At 49.0% G+C, this 16,578-nt stretch overlaps 1 protein-coding gene across 2 annotated transcripts in view; it reads right to left on the bottom strand.

The window, feature by feature from the left end:
- Positions 1-16,578, bottom strand: part of SMOC2 (SPARC related modular calcium binding 2) — a 154,160-nt gene that overhangs the window by 74,844 nt on the left and 62,738 nt on the right. For both annotated transcript variants that reach the window (XM_082668606.1, XM_082668607.1), the window contains exons 5-7: positions 8,726-8,773; positions 5,790-5,840; positions 4,480-4,554 (exon numbers count right to left, since the gene is read on the bottom strand). In XM_082668606.1, coding sequence (XP_082524732.1) covers positions 4,480-4,554; positions 5,790-5,840; positions 8,726-8,773 — 174 coding nt within the window. The remainder of the gene's footprint in view (positions 1-4,479; positions 4,555-5,789; positions 5,841-8,725; positions 8,774-16,578) is intronic.

The raw sequence follows: 16,578 nt of genomic DNA, 5'->3' as shown, positions 1-16,578 counted from the left end.
CAAAAGACAATCATCTTTTGGCAATAAGTTTAATATGTGCAATAAAACAAAACTATCAATCCCGAATAAAACAGAAAAATGTTTCCACTGAGGGGGTCCCATAAAATTGTGGAACATCCTGAGATACAGAACATCTCTTGGATATAAAACAGAGCTATTTTTAATGGTTTAGGGAGGAAAACATATTTTTCTTCCAAGTGGGAGGAGGGTTTCAGAGATGGCAAAACCGGGGCCTCTACGTTTTCTCCAGTTCACATGCAAACCTTAAAAAGACCGCAAACCGGAAGACCACTAAAGCCAGGGGCTTGTTTATCAGAGCCGGCTGAGCGGCTTGCGTGTGCCCTGGGTCTGCAGCCATCCGCAGCGCCTTGGAACTCAGGGCCCACCTCTGGAGGCCTCCGAGGGCCCATCTCCTTGGCTCGACCACAGGCAGAGAGAGAAAGCAGACATGCTCCCCTGCCAGCTTGGGATCTGAATAAGTAATGAAACCAAACGCCCGATGATGCCCCAGTTCGCGCTCTTGGTCTTCAGGAAGCACCACCCACTCTGAAGCCGCTGGGAGCGGGCGCTAGTGCCCCCCGCCAGTGCCCACCTCCTAGCTGGCCAGGCTGGGCCTTGCGGAGGCACCGTGACCCCAGATGGTGACAGTGGCCGGAGGAGGGTGGGGAAGACCCTCAGCCTTCCCAAACTGCAGATTCCTAAAGCAAATGGACGAGGGGGTTCCCATGCATCACGGCTGAGGCCAACAAGAGTGTTTCCAAGGGGGACTGTCACACAGCACACGTCAAAGGACAACCCACTCCGGGACCTTAGAGCTCACGTTTCCGGGGGCAACCGTTGGAGGTGTGGGGCAAAGCCAGAACGCATCTCTTTCCCCAGAGCAGGGCAGAGACGCCGATGCAGGACCCATCTTGCACGCTGCCCGCCCGTGGACCCCAGCGAAGCCCTGGGTCCCCGCAGAGCCCTGCACGCCTGGTGCACTGCAGTGTCTGCACTGGAGAACAGGGGCCCACTCAGCGGATAAATTGTTTATGTGAAACAAACAATGAGACAACAGAGAGCCCTCTGTGCTCTCCTGATGGAAAAGATTCAGAGTCCGCCTGCCCATGCCACGCCCCACGGGCCGTCATGGGGGCCCCTCCTGCTGGGTGAGCATGCCGAAGGGTGGAGGGGAACCCCCTTTACTCAAAGTCACCCATCTAAACGGCGCTCTCTTCTACAAAATGCCTTCACGGGAACACCTGTGCTTGACCGAGAGACTGGGGGCCACGGCTCGGCCGGTGACGCGCAGTCGGGACCTGCTGGATGGGTTATTGACCCAGCTCATGAAGAGATAGCGAGCCGGGGAAACGGACTGCACGGGAGCCTCCGTCCCAAGTCTAGAAGGGATAGCTCCCTGGAACGCGGCCCCTCCACTCCCTGAAGGGCTGAGGGAGGAGCCCCCCGCCCTGCCCTGGGGACCTGCGGGCGTGGACTGCACGCTTGGGCTCTGTGTGCTGGGTCCCGTCACGAGGGCGGAGCTAAGCGTGCAAAACGAGCCCGGAGCAGACGGGAGGAGTGACACTGAGCGTGCGCGCAGAGGGAGGGCGTCGGGGGGCGCGTGCACGTGGGTGTGCGCAGAGGGCCGAGACGAGGCCGTCTGCGCGCCAGGAGCTGGGCCCCCAGCAGACCCAGCAGTGACCGAGAGTTGAGAATATTTGAAAAGCAAAGTGTGCCTTCCCAGGAGCAGGGATAGGAAATAAGAATGTAGGTAAGACAGTGCGCGGTTTGCTCGGGGAACAGTCTGAGGTCTGAGGACGAGGGCCAGGAAGAAGGGTCTTCGGGGAAATGAGAAAGGGGACGAGCGGCAGGGTCAGGCTGGAAGACACAAGAGGGTCCATCCGCATCGCTCGTCCGCAGCCACCGTGGGAAACGCCCTTGTGTCCCCACTCCTCCAGCTTTCTCTGCCCCGTCCCCTCAGTGTGATGAAGGATTCGAACTGAAGGTTTAACGGCTGACAATGGCTGTAGGCAGCACAGGTGCATTTTAACAGGGGCCCGGCTGCGTCACCAGGTGAGCACGGACAGCGATGCCAGGCGCCCCCATGTCTCAGTGGGGCAGAGGAGGTCCCCTCTCTGAAGGACAGTGGTGAGGATCACGGCCGGGGTCGGGTGGTCAGGTGGCATTGCAGTTCCCATCCTCAGAGACCCTGCCCATGCCGTCTGGGCTTGGCTGTAACTGCCTTCTCCTCCTCTGAGATTCGGGGATGGGAAGTGCAGCAGCCCCACTGGCTTGCTGTGTCGGCGGAGCAGGACAGAGGGGCAACGAGGCATGTGAGGTACCAGCACGTCGTAAGCACGAGAAACGTTAGCCGCTCTATTATCACTGTTGCTCCAACTAACAAAGAAAGTGCATTCTTTAGTATTCTAGATTGGTTTAAAGGAAATCAGGCAGAAATCTAGAAGGTACTTAACGTACCGCAGGGCAAGAGGATCAGTTTAATAAACAGATATAAATTAATTTGATATAATTAAACTGTCAGAAAATCTCTTATCTGGTAAAATCTCGTAATCAATTTTTATAACTTCCATAAATGGAATGATCAAGTTGAATATAATAAGATGATGCAAGAACATAAAGAAATAGACACTGTCAATTATATATTAATAGAAAAAAACCGAGTCACGCATTCTTAAGTAAAATGCAGTTTTAGGTTTTGGTCACTCACTCAATGTATATTGAACCATATAATGAAAATGATGCTTTTCCTGCATAATGAACCAACAGAAGAATATTCCATTTATATTTATATTGAACTTCAATTACTAAAAGTCTAGCAGTGAAACTGTCATGGTATGTACATTAGATCAAACTTTTAGTTATTTATGTATTTATTCTTTGTTTCATTTAGTTTGCTTTAGATAAGAATGCAGTGATACCATCAAAGTGGCCGTGGAACACATGGAATAAATTAAACAGGTATTGAGTGCCTAGCACGTGTAAATTTTCATAGACTCGGATTATTTTGTTTCCTTTACAGGGAGGTCCCTTCTGAAAACGACTATCACTTTATGCTCCAAAGTACATTTGCCCATATACGCACACGGCCTCCCTCACTACGCATGGCAATCATACTCCCCAAGTTTGGTCACGTAAGTAATATTATGTTATCTTAGTGCAAACTTGGCGGGGGGGGGGGGTACGGGGGATAGGACTTTTAACTGATATGAAGAAACACCAGAGAAAAAAAGCAATGCATTCTCAGTTTGGCTTCTTCTATAAAGGAACATGAAAGCGTACCAACAAACAAGGTAAATTTTTAAAAACACAGAATAACAAAAAGTCACAACTTATTTATGTTTTGTTAAATAAATGTGTCTACTTCTACCAAAAAAGATTATTACTAAAAGTATCTTTTAAAAATAAAAATTAAGTACAAAGGAAACTCTTCCGACATTGAAATCTCAGTGACAATGGTGGTCATTCCGTAAAATCTATGATTGTTTGCCATTTTATCACTAAACTTAATAAAGTAAATACTATATTTAACATCTTAAAATACTCACTAGGGCTGACTTTCTTTGGACCCTCAGAAAGAGCATGTATCTGAACAACTGGCATTAAATAGAGATACAACCTCATAATTTCATGCCCCATGTCCTCAAGTCAACTCAATGTCATCTTTTTGTGTTCTACACATGTAGGCTGATTTAAATCAAATTACAGTGTAGGGTAACTTACGTAAACTGGAATTTCCTGAAGCGTTATTTTCAGTCCCACTAAGTACTGCAAGTCTGCACTGTTTTTATTAGTTAATAATTGACAGGTCATGTAAGGCCTGAAAATCTGGTAACAGAAAGTAATGGGTGAAATACAGACGTACTTGTTCTGTGAACTTATACGGAACTAACTCTGTCAAACCCTGAATAGCTTCCTACTGACAATTAGAACTGCTTTTTAAAACAATGTACATTTCCAATGACATTTTTACAATAATTTTATATTTGTTTCTCAAATTAACTTGGAGTACTGCCACACTGATGTTCCCCTGGGCATCAGTGAAATCCCCTGAATTTCAAGGTCCCCCAATAAATCTGAAACATTCAATGTTTGAACCAGTTTCCCATGTACTAGTCTATATGGTACAGAAGCAAACCAAATTAGGCAAGTTTTGGAAATACGGTGACAAGACGGAACAAAACTAACTTGGTTTCTAAAGTTCATAAGAGAAATGTACAGGTTAATGTCTCTATGCAAGAGGAAAACGTATCCATAATGATAATTTCTGAGCAAAAGATGTTAACTATTCTATAATATGTTCTATAACTTACCATATTTAATAAAACACTCAGATTTGAACTGTATTCTGGTGGGCAAGCCACGGCATTAGTTGCGTGACTCATTGGTAGCCAGGGAAAAAGATGTGCTCTGCACGTAACTTCCAGAAAACAAGACCACTTTCCAGGTCCATTAACTAAGTCACACTGGGCTCCTTTTTACCTGAATTCTTATTGGTTTTGTTCTGTCGACTTTTAACTTGTTCAGTCCAAAGCGTGGGGTATCGTGATGCAATATCTAATGAACCAAGATAAAATGATGATTATTTTAATTCATCATGAAAACACAAAGTCTCTGAATTAAAGATTTCAGCAGGCAGTCGAAAAGCCCCCAAAATCAATACAATCAGTAAACACACATTGTAGAGATTTTTTTAAAATAATAAAATGATTATGTGCAGGAAACAAAAGGGAATGACAACATACATTTTTAAAAACTTTAGCATATGCCTTTTTCTTTCTTTCTTCATCCAAAAGTATAAATAAAAGTGATATGAGTCCAGACAGGCTCCACTGGAAAGAACAGGTTTTGGCAAAAAGTCCCAAAGTATAGAAACATACCCTTGTGTGGTAAAGATGGATATTCATGTAACACACAAGGTCGTCACTCAGTTGAAAGATTCAACACAAAGTGCAGTATGTAAAGCGTAACTTTTGCCTACAGCATTCTGGGAACAGATCTTTGGCAGTAATATTAACAAATGTAACTGAATATTTACGGTGCGATCAGTACACCACGTGCCCGAGAGCCACACTGAGGCCGACCAGCTGGTCACACGTGCCTTTGTCCCCTACCGGCTTCGTGACGTCGGACACGCTCTCATCTGTGATACGACGTCCTGAGGGCTCAGTGGGCTCAAGTAACAGAGTCCATGGCATTTAGTACCAAGCAAAAGTTAGTCATCATGATTATCCTTGTTATTATTACTTTCAAGGCACGATGTCATCCTACCCTCTGATCTTTATTTATTATGTGCACTCCTTACACTTGGTCTTCAAACCTGACCCCCCTTTCGACCCGAGAATTGGTCATACAGTGGCAAATACCTACAACAATGTATTAAAAGGCTAAGAGTAGGCAATCCATCCTTCTCGTAACCACAAAATTCAGTAAGCCTCTGAAACATCTCTATACATGTGACTTCGCAAAACTGGTCTTTGTAAGGGTGGTGATCACATGACATGAAGAGTGAGCGGGGGAAATGGCATATGCTAGCGCACCCTCTGGAAATATATATTTCATGTTATCCAGATAAAATCTCAACTCAGAGACTTGTACTTAAAGAGAGGCCTCTGCGTGTGCTGTGTGAAAGCACCGCGGCAACACTCAGGGGCCCTCAGGAGGGACGGCGGGGCCTCATAAAGGTGGAAGAGGCCAACCCAGCCTGTCCTGAGCACAGTCCTCGCAAGAGGACGTGGCTGCACACCCAGGCCCGCGCCCCACCCCCAACACAACTCCCCACCGACACTCACCTTCCTCATCTCCTTGAGGCTGAGTCTCCAACGCTGGAGCTGAGGCATCATCTGAATTCAGAACGGAAAAGATTTGCAAGGAGACTACAATTATGAGAGTAAGTGAAGTAAGTGTGCATACAGGATGGACCCTAAGGCTTGCATACACCCCCACGATCCACCAAACCACAACCCAGCACTCAGCAAACCCTACAGAGGCTCAAAGCTCCAAACAGACCCCACGGGGACGGGGTAGGTGTGACGCAAAGCACCGGAGCCAAGCGGACGGATGAGGGAGGGTCCGCAGGAACGGGGGGCTGGGGGGCTGGGGGGCTGGCCTCCCTGCTGTGCCCCTGCTTTCCAGAGTGGAAGGCAGGGATGGAGACCCAGGCCCTGGGCTGTGCCCCGTGGGTCTCTCGACCCCTCAGCCCTCCTGTGTCGACACGTGAGAGGCTGGTGGGGAACCCGGTGAGAGCGTCAGAGGACAGAGGGACGAGTGTGGAGTAGAAAGCTCTACGCCATTTCACTGAAAACATTATTCCAAGGACACAGTCTTTATTGAATTAGTTGAAAAACACTCGTTGGCTCCCTGGTAAGCAAGCCTCTAGAAGCCCCCCAGGCAAGGGGGCCCCAGCCAGGGACGCTGTTACAAGGCACACTGCGGGGGGCTCTCGAGAACCAGCCTAGTGTTTTTATTCATGTGATTTTTTTTTTTTTTAACAATTTCGGGATCAAAATACAGCAAGCAGTGGTAGAGGGAAGGGGCAGCCACATGGCTTATGTAGTTAACTGTGACCCATCACTATCCCAGCTCTCTGAAGAATAAAAATGAGTTCTTTTCAGGGGAAAACGAAAAACAATATTTTTTAAATTCTTGAACATTTAACCATCTCCAGAAAAGAAGCTTGTTATCTGTCAAAATACTGACAAAACGTAGCATCATTTATCTGAAATAGGCAAGTCTAATAGTGATAGTAGCAATAAACCGGAAGTATTTCGCTATCGAATATTCTATCATCTTCTTCCAAGAATGAAACGGGGAACATATTTAAAACATATCTGAAAGTCTTAACAGAACACACTGAGAAAAGTCTTAGCATATTTAAACACCTTTGGAATGACAAGCAGAAAGTGCACGGTTAACGTTGCACGTTTCTGCTGAGGCCTGAGCAGGCCACCGCGCTGGCGCCAGCAGCCCCCGTCTGACCCCTGCGTCCAGGCCAGTCTGAGTTCTCAGCCGAGCTAACCAGGGCGAGAGGTGACGGCGGGCGGGGGGCGTCCCTGAGGGACAATGAAGGTGCCGGCCCCCACTCCGGTCCCTCCCCCGCCCCTAACGCCAGCACCAGGGGCCCCTACGTTCCTGCCTTGGCCACAGGTCCCTGGGCAGCGTGGTCCTCCTAACCCACCACCAGGCTCTGGCCCCCGGAGAGTCTGTCCCGGTGCAACTAGCCCACTGGCACCTACTGGGCTCAGCCTCAGAAAATGAAGCCAAACCACGGGCAGCTGGGTGCCTTTCACTTTCCCTCCGGGGAGTTTGTTAAATGTCTCTTTTTCCCGGTCACCCAGCTTCGTTACTTATTCTCAGGTATTTCCTCTGACAGGCACGTCTGGAGATCAAGGGGCTTCAGTAGAAGGAATGTGTTCTTCCCTTAAATCCACTTCTGAGCCCACGTGCCAATTCCCTGGGGATGTTTTAAAACTTTTTCCCGTGGATTCGACCTGTATCACCATGAACAGGATTGGGTGCGGGCGCCTGAAAGAGTGTTTCCCTCCGTCTCCCTTTCAGCCTCTGACTCCTGTTTCTCACCACGAACATGTATACTTCCTCTCCTCTAAAACGTACCAGAATGCTCACCCCATCTTCATCTCCCCCTTCCCAAACGGAAACCCTCGTCCGAGCCAGGGTCCTGACCCCACCTGCCGGTCCCTCTCTCGCCTACAAACTGGGCTCTTCTCCCCACCTGGGAGGGTCTCTGCCCAGGTCACACCTGTCCCAGCTTTCACACCCACCGTGCTCCACTCACCTCCTCCTCTGTGAAACCGCTCCAATTCCGCCCTCGTCTGCGCCCGCCCTGCGTGCTGTCTACACAGCTGACATTTACTCGTGTGCCAATCTGTGTGGAGCTCATGGATTTATCTTAATGATACAAAGACTCTACAGTCTTTCCAGGGCAAGGACAGTGGCCACCGTGACTTCAATGCACACTTGAAAGACCTGGGCTGAATAAAACTGGGGTCTTTTGACTCCGTATCACTTTTCTCTATTACTGGTTCATATACTATAACCTACCTCAGGGAAAAAAAGTACTTAAGATGTTGGTACATTATTTTTATTTCATCTTAAAAATAAATTCTGACTTCACGGGTTGATAGAAAGACAGAAAATGTGTCATTGGGACCAACGGGTGACAGCTGAGGAAAGGGCAAAGGGGTCACGGTGGGCTTGCGGTGGCCAGCGGAGATGCTCCAGGAGCTGTGGGATGATTTCCAAAGGAAATGCTCCCTGCTCCGTCAGGTTCCTGTGGGTACTGGTCCCAGAAGGAGTGACTGTCATAGATGGAAACAGCCGCCTCTTTCTCATGAGGAGAGCTCCATTAGTGACCTCCGACAACTGCTATGCTAGAGGCTCGTGCCAGCCCTGGAGTCCCCTGCACAGATATGGACCCGGGATGAGCCTAACACCGTCCACAGGCGGTCCCAACACAAGCCACGTCTAAGAAGCCCTGACGCGGACACGAGTGGGTTACCCAGCAGGTCACGTGCCCGGCACCTGCCTGGTCCCAACAACCCTAAGGGTCGAATAAACGTTCGCTGAATGAATAAATAATTAACAAAGAGCTTCCGCTCTCATTACCATCACTGATATACATTGACATTTTAACTTGAGAAGTTATTTTAAGGCATAGATTGGATTAGCTGTAGTAATATATCAAGGAAGTTCATTTTAAGATAGTTACCTGTTTTTCCTGTGCCTTCCCGTTGGGGTAACTTTTCATTTACGGAACCTAAAAGAGGAAAATAAGGGATAAAATTATTCTTGGCTCCCAAATGGTCATCACTAATTGTTACACAAACATTTTATTCCATTTTGACTAATTCACAGGGTTTTGTCACTTTCTAGTTAAATTACACAAGCTACCTAGTGCCCTGGGGTGACTCTGTCATCTGAAATCACAAGCCCAAAACTAGGAAATGTAAGATTAACTCCCATTTCTCTGGCCGCCTGGCCTGTGACGTACATGAGAGCCTCTAGGGTACAAAATATAGCGGTTTCTCCGCATGAAAAATATGATACTAACCTTTTAAACGTACATCACTATGTGGGGATACTTGAGTGAATTAGATTTTTTTTAAACTTTTAAAACGTTTTAAACTTTTTAAAAAGTAATAAAAAGTTATTCAACTAAAGATAAATAAAAATCCTGGTTTCAGCTGAATTCTGACTTATGGAAAACTGAGGAACCATCTTTTTGTAAGGGGAGTACAGCAAATACGCTAAGGTTAACTCATCTATAATAAAATTTTAACAATTATATTACACTGAAAGGTTTATATTACAAACAGGAGGCACTGCTCTGCCTTCCCCATAGACTGAAACCGTCATGGCAGCAACATTTTCCTCACCGTTATCACACCTACTCAAAGGAATCAGCAAATTCTGTTCAGCATTAATCTGGAGTTTATCTGCCCGTCCAGTTCAGAATATTCCATCCAGGATTCATTTAGAATTCCCCTAGTCATATGCTAGCAAGACTCCGCAGCTAAAACATCTCATGAAATAAAACTTGAAATTCATTGCTTGTTTTTTCAATTTCGAATATCACATTGAAATACAGACTTGTATTTATACTAAAGAGATAAACTTTAGGACAGTTTGAGAATGTTTATCTTGTCTTGGAAATATCACGGTTCTAGAGCAGGAACTGTACGAGCAGATCGTTGTAGACTCAATCCTGAAGGACGGGGCAGACAGCGTAAGTCAGGGATGCTGTGCATACTCTCCAAGTGTTGACAGTAATGATGCTGAGGGCGTGGGTTCCCCTACACGCAGCCCAGGGGTTACAGGAAGGAGCAAGATACAACAGTAAACCCTAGGTGGCCCGAGCGTGGTTCTGCAGAAGACACAGCCTGTCCTCCCCGCCAGCTGTTGTCTGAAATACCTGAATCATAGGCATCTGGACATGCAGTTCGGTCAATAGATAAAAAGGACCAGATTTTCCTGGTGCATCTATTTGCACAATATTTGAGGTGCTCCCCAAAGCAGCTATTGGTTATTTCCCAGCTGTGGCCGGTACCATGCAGTGAAATGTTACGTGCTTTCCAGCGTCAAAACACAGGGTTTTACTTCTGGTGAGAATTCCCAGGGATATAGAGGGAGCTCGTTGTGTGGCCTTCTGACAAAGCTTTCAGGATCCTACTTTGCTCATTTCTCCCTTTGTAGCATCTCTCTACAAATCCAGATTTCTTAAAGGGCTTAAGTTTCTTAGTCATCGGTTTATTTTTATCATGTGTTTCTGCAGTGAGTCAAAAAATGTTTTCTATTTTGACTGGGAAATGACAATATTTCAGTAATATTTCTGAATACGACTATGTAGGTTTTAGTCTTCTGAGCTAAATGCAAACATCCCAAATAAAAATTAGAAGCCCCCACCCCAAGAGAGCTTCTCAATTGAATCAAGATAATATTTTGTAACCTAGGGCCTGAAGTCTGCAAGCTGCTGGTTCACGCTTTGATTAGCGGCTGAGGTCTGAAGACAACGTTTAGAAAGTATCTATGTACTCCCTTGGCTCCCTTTCTGCCTCTGAACCAACCAATGTCGTGGCTTGTTGCTCCTCAGCCACACCCCATCCAATCAGTGTTCACTTAAATAAACCTGCACGAAATTAATTCCATCTTGTTCCTAAGATGGAGAAATAATTTTAACATAGAACCAAGCATCCCTGGATAACCTGCTCCAAATATTTTGCTGCACAGAACTGGCGGGGTGGGGTGGGGGGCAATCCCAACAGCGTGTGTACTTCCTCATCCAACTGCCTCTGGACCAGAAGCCCCTCCATGCCTTCCTGCCCCAGCTTCCCCCAGCACCCTGCCCTCAAGGGCTCGGGAGACAGGTAAGCATCACTTTCCACACAGCAGTGCCACTGGGCCAAGTAGAATCCAGGAACCCAGAACCACGACGCCACTCTTGTTCTTTCATTACGTCTTTCTGGAGGTAAGAATTCACTGAAGAACTCCCAGGAGTTGGAGCAGGTGAGATTCCAGGATGTAAGTGCAGAAAGGGAGCCTAGAAATAGGAGCGTGGATGGCAGTAAACAGCTCTGCAGACCATGGGCTGGTTGGCTGAAGCTTCAGACAGGCACACTCTGCCCCTCAGATTCCTATTTCAAAGGACACATTTGAATTCCTTCCATTTGTGAGATCTCATCCCATTTAAATGCTACTCTAAAAGGGTGGCTTTTTTAGCAATTAAGGTATGCATTTCTGGTGGAGGAAACCACAGAAAGACAATGTGAGGAGACCGTCTACAGTCAAGGGGAAGAATAATGAGCCCTGTAGTCCTGAGTCCTTGGTTCAAATCCAGCTACACTCACAACGCCAGCTTGCTGCCAGAACAGCGCCAAGCAGGGTGCAGCGTTTGCTGAAAGGGTAGGTGGTCTAAGAGGGGCCCTTTTCACAAGCACTCGATGTACTTTAGAAATGACTAAGGGGCAGAGGGGCTGCAACGTGTGCAGCCAGAGGAGGTCAGCTCACCGCAGGCAGGCGCCTGCTTAGCAAGTACACTGATGGTCCTTCAGAGCACAGCTAAACAAGCTGCAGTGATCCATTCCTTTCTGGAATCTCATGTCCAGGAGCAGATTCGCAATGTCACGTGGCTTTGCTTCAGCCAGAGGGGGAGAGAGAAGGGAGGGAGGAAGGAAGGAAGGAAGGGAGAAAGAAAGAGAGGGAAAGAACGAAAGAAAGAAAGAAAGAGAGAAAGAAAAAGAAAGGAAGGAAAGAAAGAAAGGGAGGGAGGGAGGAAGAAGGAGAGAAAGAGAAAGAAAAAGAAAGAAAGAGGGAAAGAAAGGAAGGAAGGAAGGAAACAAAGAAAGAGAGGGAAAGAAAGAAAGAGAGAAAAAGAAAGAGAGAGGGAAAGAAAGAACAAAAGAGAGAAAGAAAGGAAGAAAGAAAGAAAGAGAGAAAAAGAAAGAAAGAAGGAAGGAAAGAAGGAAGGAAAGAAAGAAAGAAGGAAGGAAAGGAAGAAAGAAAGAAGGAAAGGAAGAAAGAAAGAGAAAGAAAGAAAGAGGGAAAGAAAAGAAGAAAGGAGGAAAGAAGGAATGAAAGAAAGAAAGGAAGGAAGGAGGAAGGAAAGGAGTAGAAGCAGAGAGGCTACAGTCCACCATATCTTCTGGACGAGCATTTCTCTCCCTGCTCCTTTGAGCTAGGTCACTAGACTGTTGACCCTGGGCTCTGAAAGCAGAGGTCCCACAAAGCTCCGCACCTAAACCAGGTCTCACCATCCTTCTAGGCTCTTCCTCCAGGGTGAGGACTAATCAGGTCTCACCACCCTTCTAGGCTCTTCCTCCAGGGTGAGGACTAACCAGGTCTCACCATCCTTCTAGGCTCTTCTTCCAGGGTGAGGACTAACCAGGTCTCACCATCCTTCTAGGCTCTTCCTCCAGGGTGAGGACTAACCAGGTCTCACCATCCTTCTAGGCTCTTCCTCCAGGGTGAGGACTAACCAGGTCTCACCATCCTTCTAGGCTCTTCCTCCAGGGTGAGGACTAACCAGGTCTCACCATCCTTCTAGGCTCTTCCTCCAGGGTGAGGACTAACCAGGTCTCACCATCCTTCTAGGCTCTTCCTCCAGGGTGAGGACTAACCAGGTCTCACCATCCTTCTAGGCTCTTCCTCCAGGGTGAGGACTAACCAGGTCTCACCATCCTTCTAGGCTCTTCCTCCAGGGTGAGGACTAACCAGGTCTCACCATCCTTCTAGGCTCTTCCTCCAGGGTGAGGACTAACCAGGTCTCACCATCCTTCTAGGCTCTTCCTCCAGGATGAGGACTAACCAGGTCTCACCATCCTTCTAGGCTCTTCCTCCAGGGTAAGGACTTCTGGCTTTTCTCAGGAGCTGTCTGGCTGCTCTGCCTCGTACTTTCTGGTCAGGACCATGTGTGGATGAAGTGGATAAGCACGGCGACTGTGTGTTGTGCGAAGAGGGCAGAACGTGGGTGACAGAACGAACATCACTACCTACCAGCTCTGTGCCCTGGGCAGGTGCCCTCACCTGCCCAAAGCCCAGTTCCCTCATCCGGAAAATGGCAGTGTGGGGACCTCCCTCACAGGCTGGAAGAAGCCAGAGGAGAGAGCAACACATAAGAGGCCACAATGGATTTTCACTTAAAATATTTCCGGACACTCAGGTATTTGCGTGTCGTTTATTCCTCCTGTAGCCTGTCTCTTCACGTAGGTATATTTTATAGGTCAAGAGGGTAACAGCCGCTTGCAGCAAAGAGCAATGCTGTCTCCACTCAGGAGCAAATGGTTAAAATGTGCAACCACTGGCAGGACACCTGCGTGGCATCGGCCCCTCTGTGGCCACTTGCTCTCATTCATTCATTCATTCAACATGTTCACGGGTACAGCAAGAAAGAGTTCCATCTACTTTGGAGTGGTAGGCATTAAACAGAAATTATTCAAATAACTCATATTACAACTGTGTACAGAGTCTATACAGTTCCTTCTGTGTGCTGGTCATCATTCTACGCACAGCACATACATTAAGTCATCTAATGATGGCAGCAACCCTGAAGTAGGTGCCACTATTATACCATTAGACAGATAAGGAGACTGAGACCCAGAGAGATGCGTAACAGCCCAAGGTCACTTGGCCAGTAAGTGGCAGACCCAGGGTCCATGCCTGTGCCTTTAGCCCGCAGGGGAACTAACTTGGTCTGAGCAGTCAAGGTGGCCTCCCCAAGGAGGCTGGCAGGAGGACACCCATGAGGCAGAAAGGACAGCAGAGGGGAGCCAAGAGCACAGGCTGGCAGTGAGAGGAGCACAGCAGGTCTTAGAGCACAGCCAGCGAGCGGGCTCCAGGTGTCTCTCTGGAAACACCATGTCTGTGTCCTTCTACACACATCCTCTGTCTGCAAGGACACAGGCAGGCTCTCCTCTCACCTCGGCCTCTGCAGAGACCAGTGCGTGGGGCCCGCGTGTGGAAGGCCTGGGCGTAACCTGAAGGTTAAGGCAACCCTGGCCATTCCTGATGGCATTGCTTGACTTCAGACGTGCTCACACACTCCTGGCTGTGGACAAGCCCAGGGACTACAGAGCAGAGGCAGAAACAGGCCCTGCCTGGAACACGTGCTGGGGATGCGAGGGCCAGGCGCCGAGTCCACGTTGGAGCCAGAGTTCCTGAAAACAGCCCAGGCCCAGGGCCCTTCTGTCGGTGCCGGGGGCGGCCCTACAGTTGAACCAGCGTGTACAGTGGGAGCCGTTGGGGTGACTTTTAATCAATCAGTATGGCGTTACGTCCCACAGTTTACTTCCCAAAGTTGATGCGGATGCAACTCAGTTAACGTTTGGGTCAAAGCAGTTGAAAACCTGGGAAGTCCGAGCACCACGTGGGCCATTCCATTGGCCTTCAGAACGGCACCAGGGCAGCCCCGGCCCCTCCCCAGCTGGACCCCGCTGGCCGAGTAAAGTGAGGCATCGCCCGTGACCTTGGGCGCCTCAGCCCACTTCTCAGCCACCTTCATCGTTCACTCCCATCCTCGCCAGCCTCCCCCTCGGCAGAAACCTCCCACAAAGCCAGAGCTTTTTACCCAGGGCTTCCGACACAAGAGAGGGCCTTCCCTCTGCAGTCAAAACCCTTGAGGACACACTCCAGTGACCAGGCCATGACCAGGGCCCTCCCTGGGCCGCCCTGCGAGGCCAGAGGCTGGGGGATGGGCTCCAGGAAGGTGGGCCCAGCCGGGCAAGGGGTGAGGCAGCCTGACCTACAGGGCAGCAAAGACAGGATCATCTGCATTGGGCGCCGGGGCCCCTGGTCCCTCTGCCTCCAGTGGAGCGAACAGCCCAGGGGGCGGGCAGTGGTCCCCCTGAGCTGCACGGGCATCCTCTGGGGCACAGCCGGCCGGCCCAGGAGCAAAGGTGCGTGCCTCTCCGGAGCCGACGCTGGGGCTCTCAGGCCAGGCCCCCTCCAGACTGCCCACCCAGCCCTGTGCCGGGGAGGCCTCGGGCATCCTTCCGAGACCTGGGTGCCCCGGGGGAAGCTCTGCCCGCAGCCCCTGGAGGACCCCTGCGGCCACACCCACCTTCTCAGCATCCAGGCACACCCGCCAAAGCGCATCTTCCTCCACCAGATGCCCAAGGGGCTCGGACCAGACGCTCCTACTCAGCTCAGGTGACGTCCGGGTGGTGTGACCGAGCTAGGACCCCAGCCGGCTGGTCAGGCCACTTGGAGGAGAGACGGAGCCAGGCCCTGTGTCCCTCGCCCAGGGATGGCCAGGCGCTGACACTGGAGACGGGCCACTGCAGGCAGGGGCTCTCGGCCGCCCCTCTGCCCAGGAGCAGCAGCGTCCTCACTGGGAAACTTGTCAGAAAAGCGAGACCTCAGGCCTCCCTCCAGACCCATGGAATCAGAAATTCCGGGGTGGGAAGTAGGAATCTGTGTTGTCAAGCCCTTTGTGGACCAAAGTTTGGGCACCAGAGCTCTAAGGAAAAGGGCTTGGCCTGTGCTCTCTGCCGTGAGTATTATTATTGTATTCTTTTCGTTATTATGAACTTGTCTATGTCTTGTCTGTCAAGCCCCAGCGGCCCCCTCAGACCCACCACGATGTCTCCTGTTTTCCTACTTTTATATTTCTGTGGGCCCAGAAACCAAACAAAGTCGGCTCGTCTGCCCGCACTGAGCCTCTGCACAATTGATGGGCTGGAAGAAGGCCCGCCCCGTCCGAAGGACAGGGGGTGTCACCTTGGGTTTCCTCTCCCTGCGTCTTTTTTCTTACCCAGTGATTCTGCCTTTGAACAGCTGGGATTCCTGGCTAGACGGGCATCAGACACAAGGGATGTTCAGACTTCATTCACTCTGAGCTGAGCTCCCTGACTGTCCCACATCTGAGAAACCCCTTCTCAAGATGGTAAGAGAAGAAATAAGTAAATCACCAATTTTGCTTTAAACAATTGAGCGATTATTTCTGGATCTACTTTCCATCAGTGTCCACTTTCATGTCTTTGTTTTATATTTTTTACTTTAATGTCTGCATGTTCACGTATTTCAATGGCCAGAGAAAACAAACATCACTGTCATTCTTGCAACAGGGTCGTTCACAGTCAATAGTTTCATGAATCTTCCCAACGTTTGACCATGGCAGTTGTACATTTAAAAAGGTGCCCTAGGGCTTCCCTGGTGGCGCAGTGGTTGAGAGTCCGCCTGCCGATGCAGGGGACACGGGTTCGTGCCCCCGTCTGGGAAGATCCCACATACCGCGGAGCGGCTGGGGCCGTGAGCCATGGCCGCTGAGCCTGCGTGTCCAGAGCCTGTGCCCCGCAACGGGAGAGGCCACAGCGGCGAGAGGCCCACGTACCGCAAAAAAAAAAAAAAAAAAAAAAAAGGTGCCGTAAAAAATTGTTCTGTTTGTTTAAAAAAATAAGGAAGATACATAGACTTGTTTTTTAATGCGGAGATGTGGGATACCTCTGGAAGAGATTAGCCATTGTTATTTATATAGAGTTACATGTTCTGGGACCATTTACTTCTAAAAGACCTTTTAATTTATTCTATGAAGTTTTGTTAAATATTAGAAAATATGAGAAAAAAGCTATT

This window comes from Grampus griseus (genome assembly GCF_964374135.1).
Source record: "Grampus griseus genome assembly, chromosome: 13".
NCBI classification, from domain to species: domain Eukaryota; kingdom Metazoa; phylum Chordata; class Mammalia; order Artiodactyla; family Delphinidae; genus Grampus; species Grampus griseus.
Note: the sequence above shows the minus strand (reverse complement) of the source record. Positions and strands in the feature narration are given on the sequence as shown.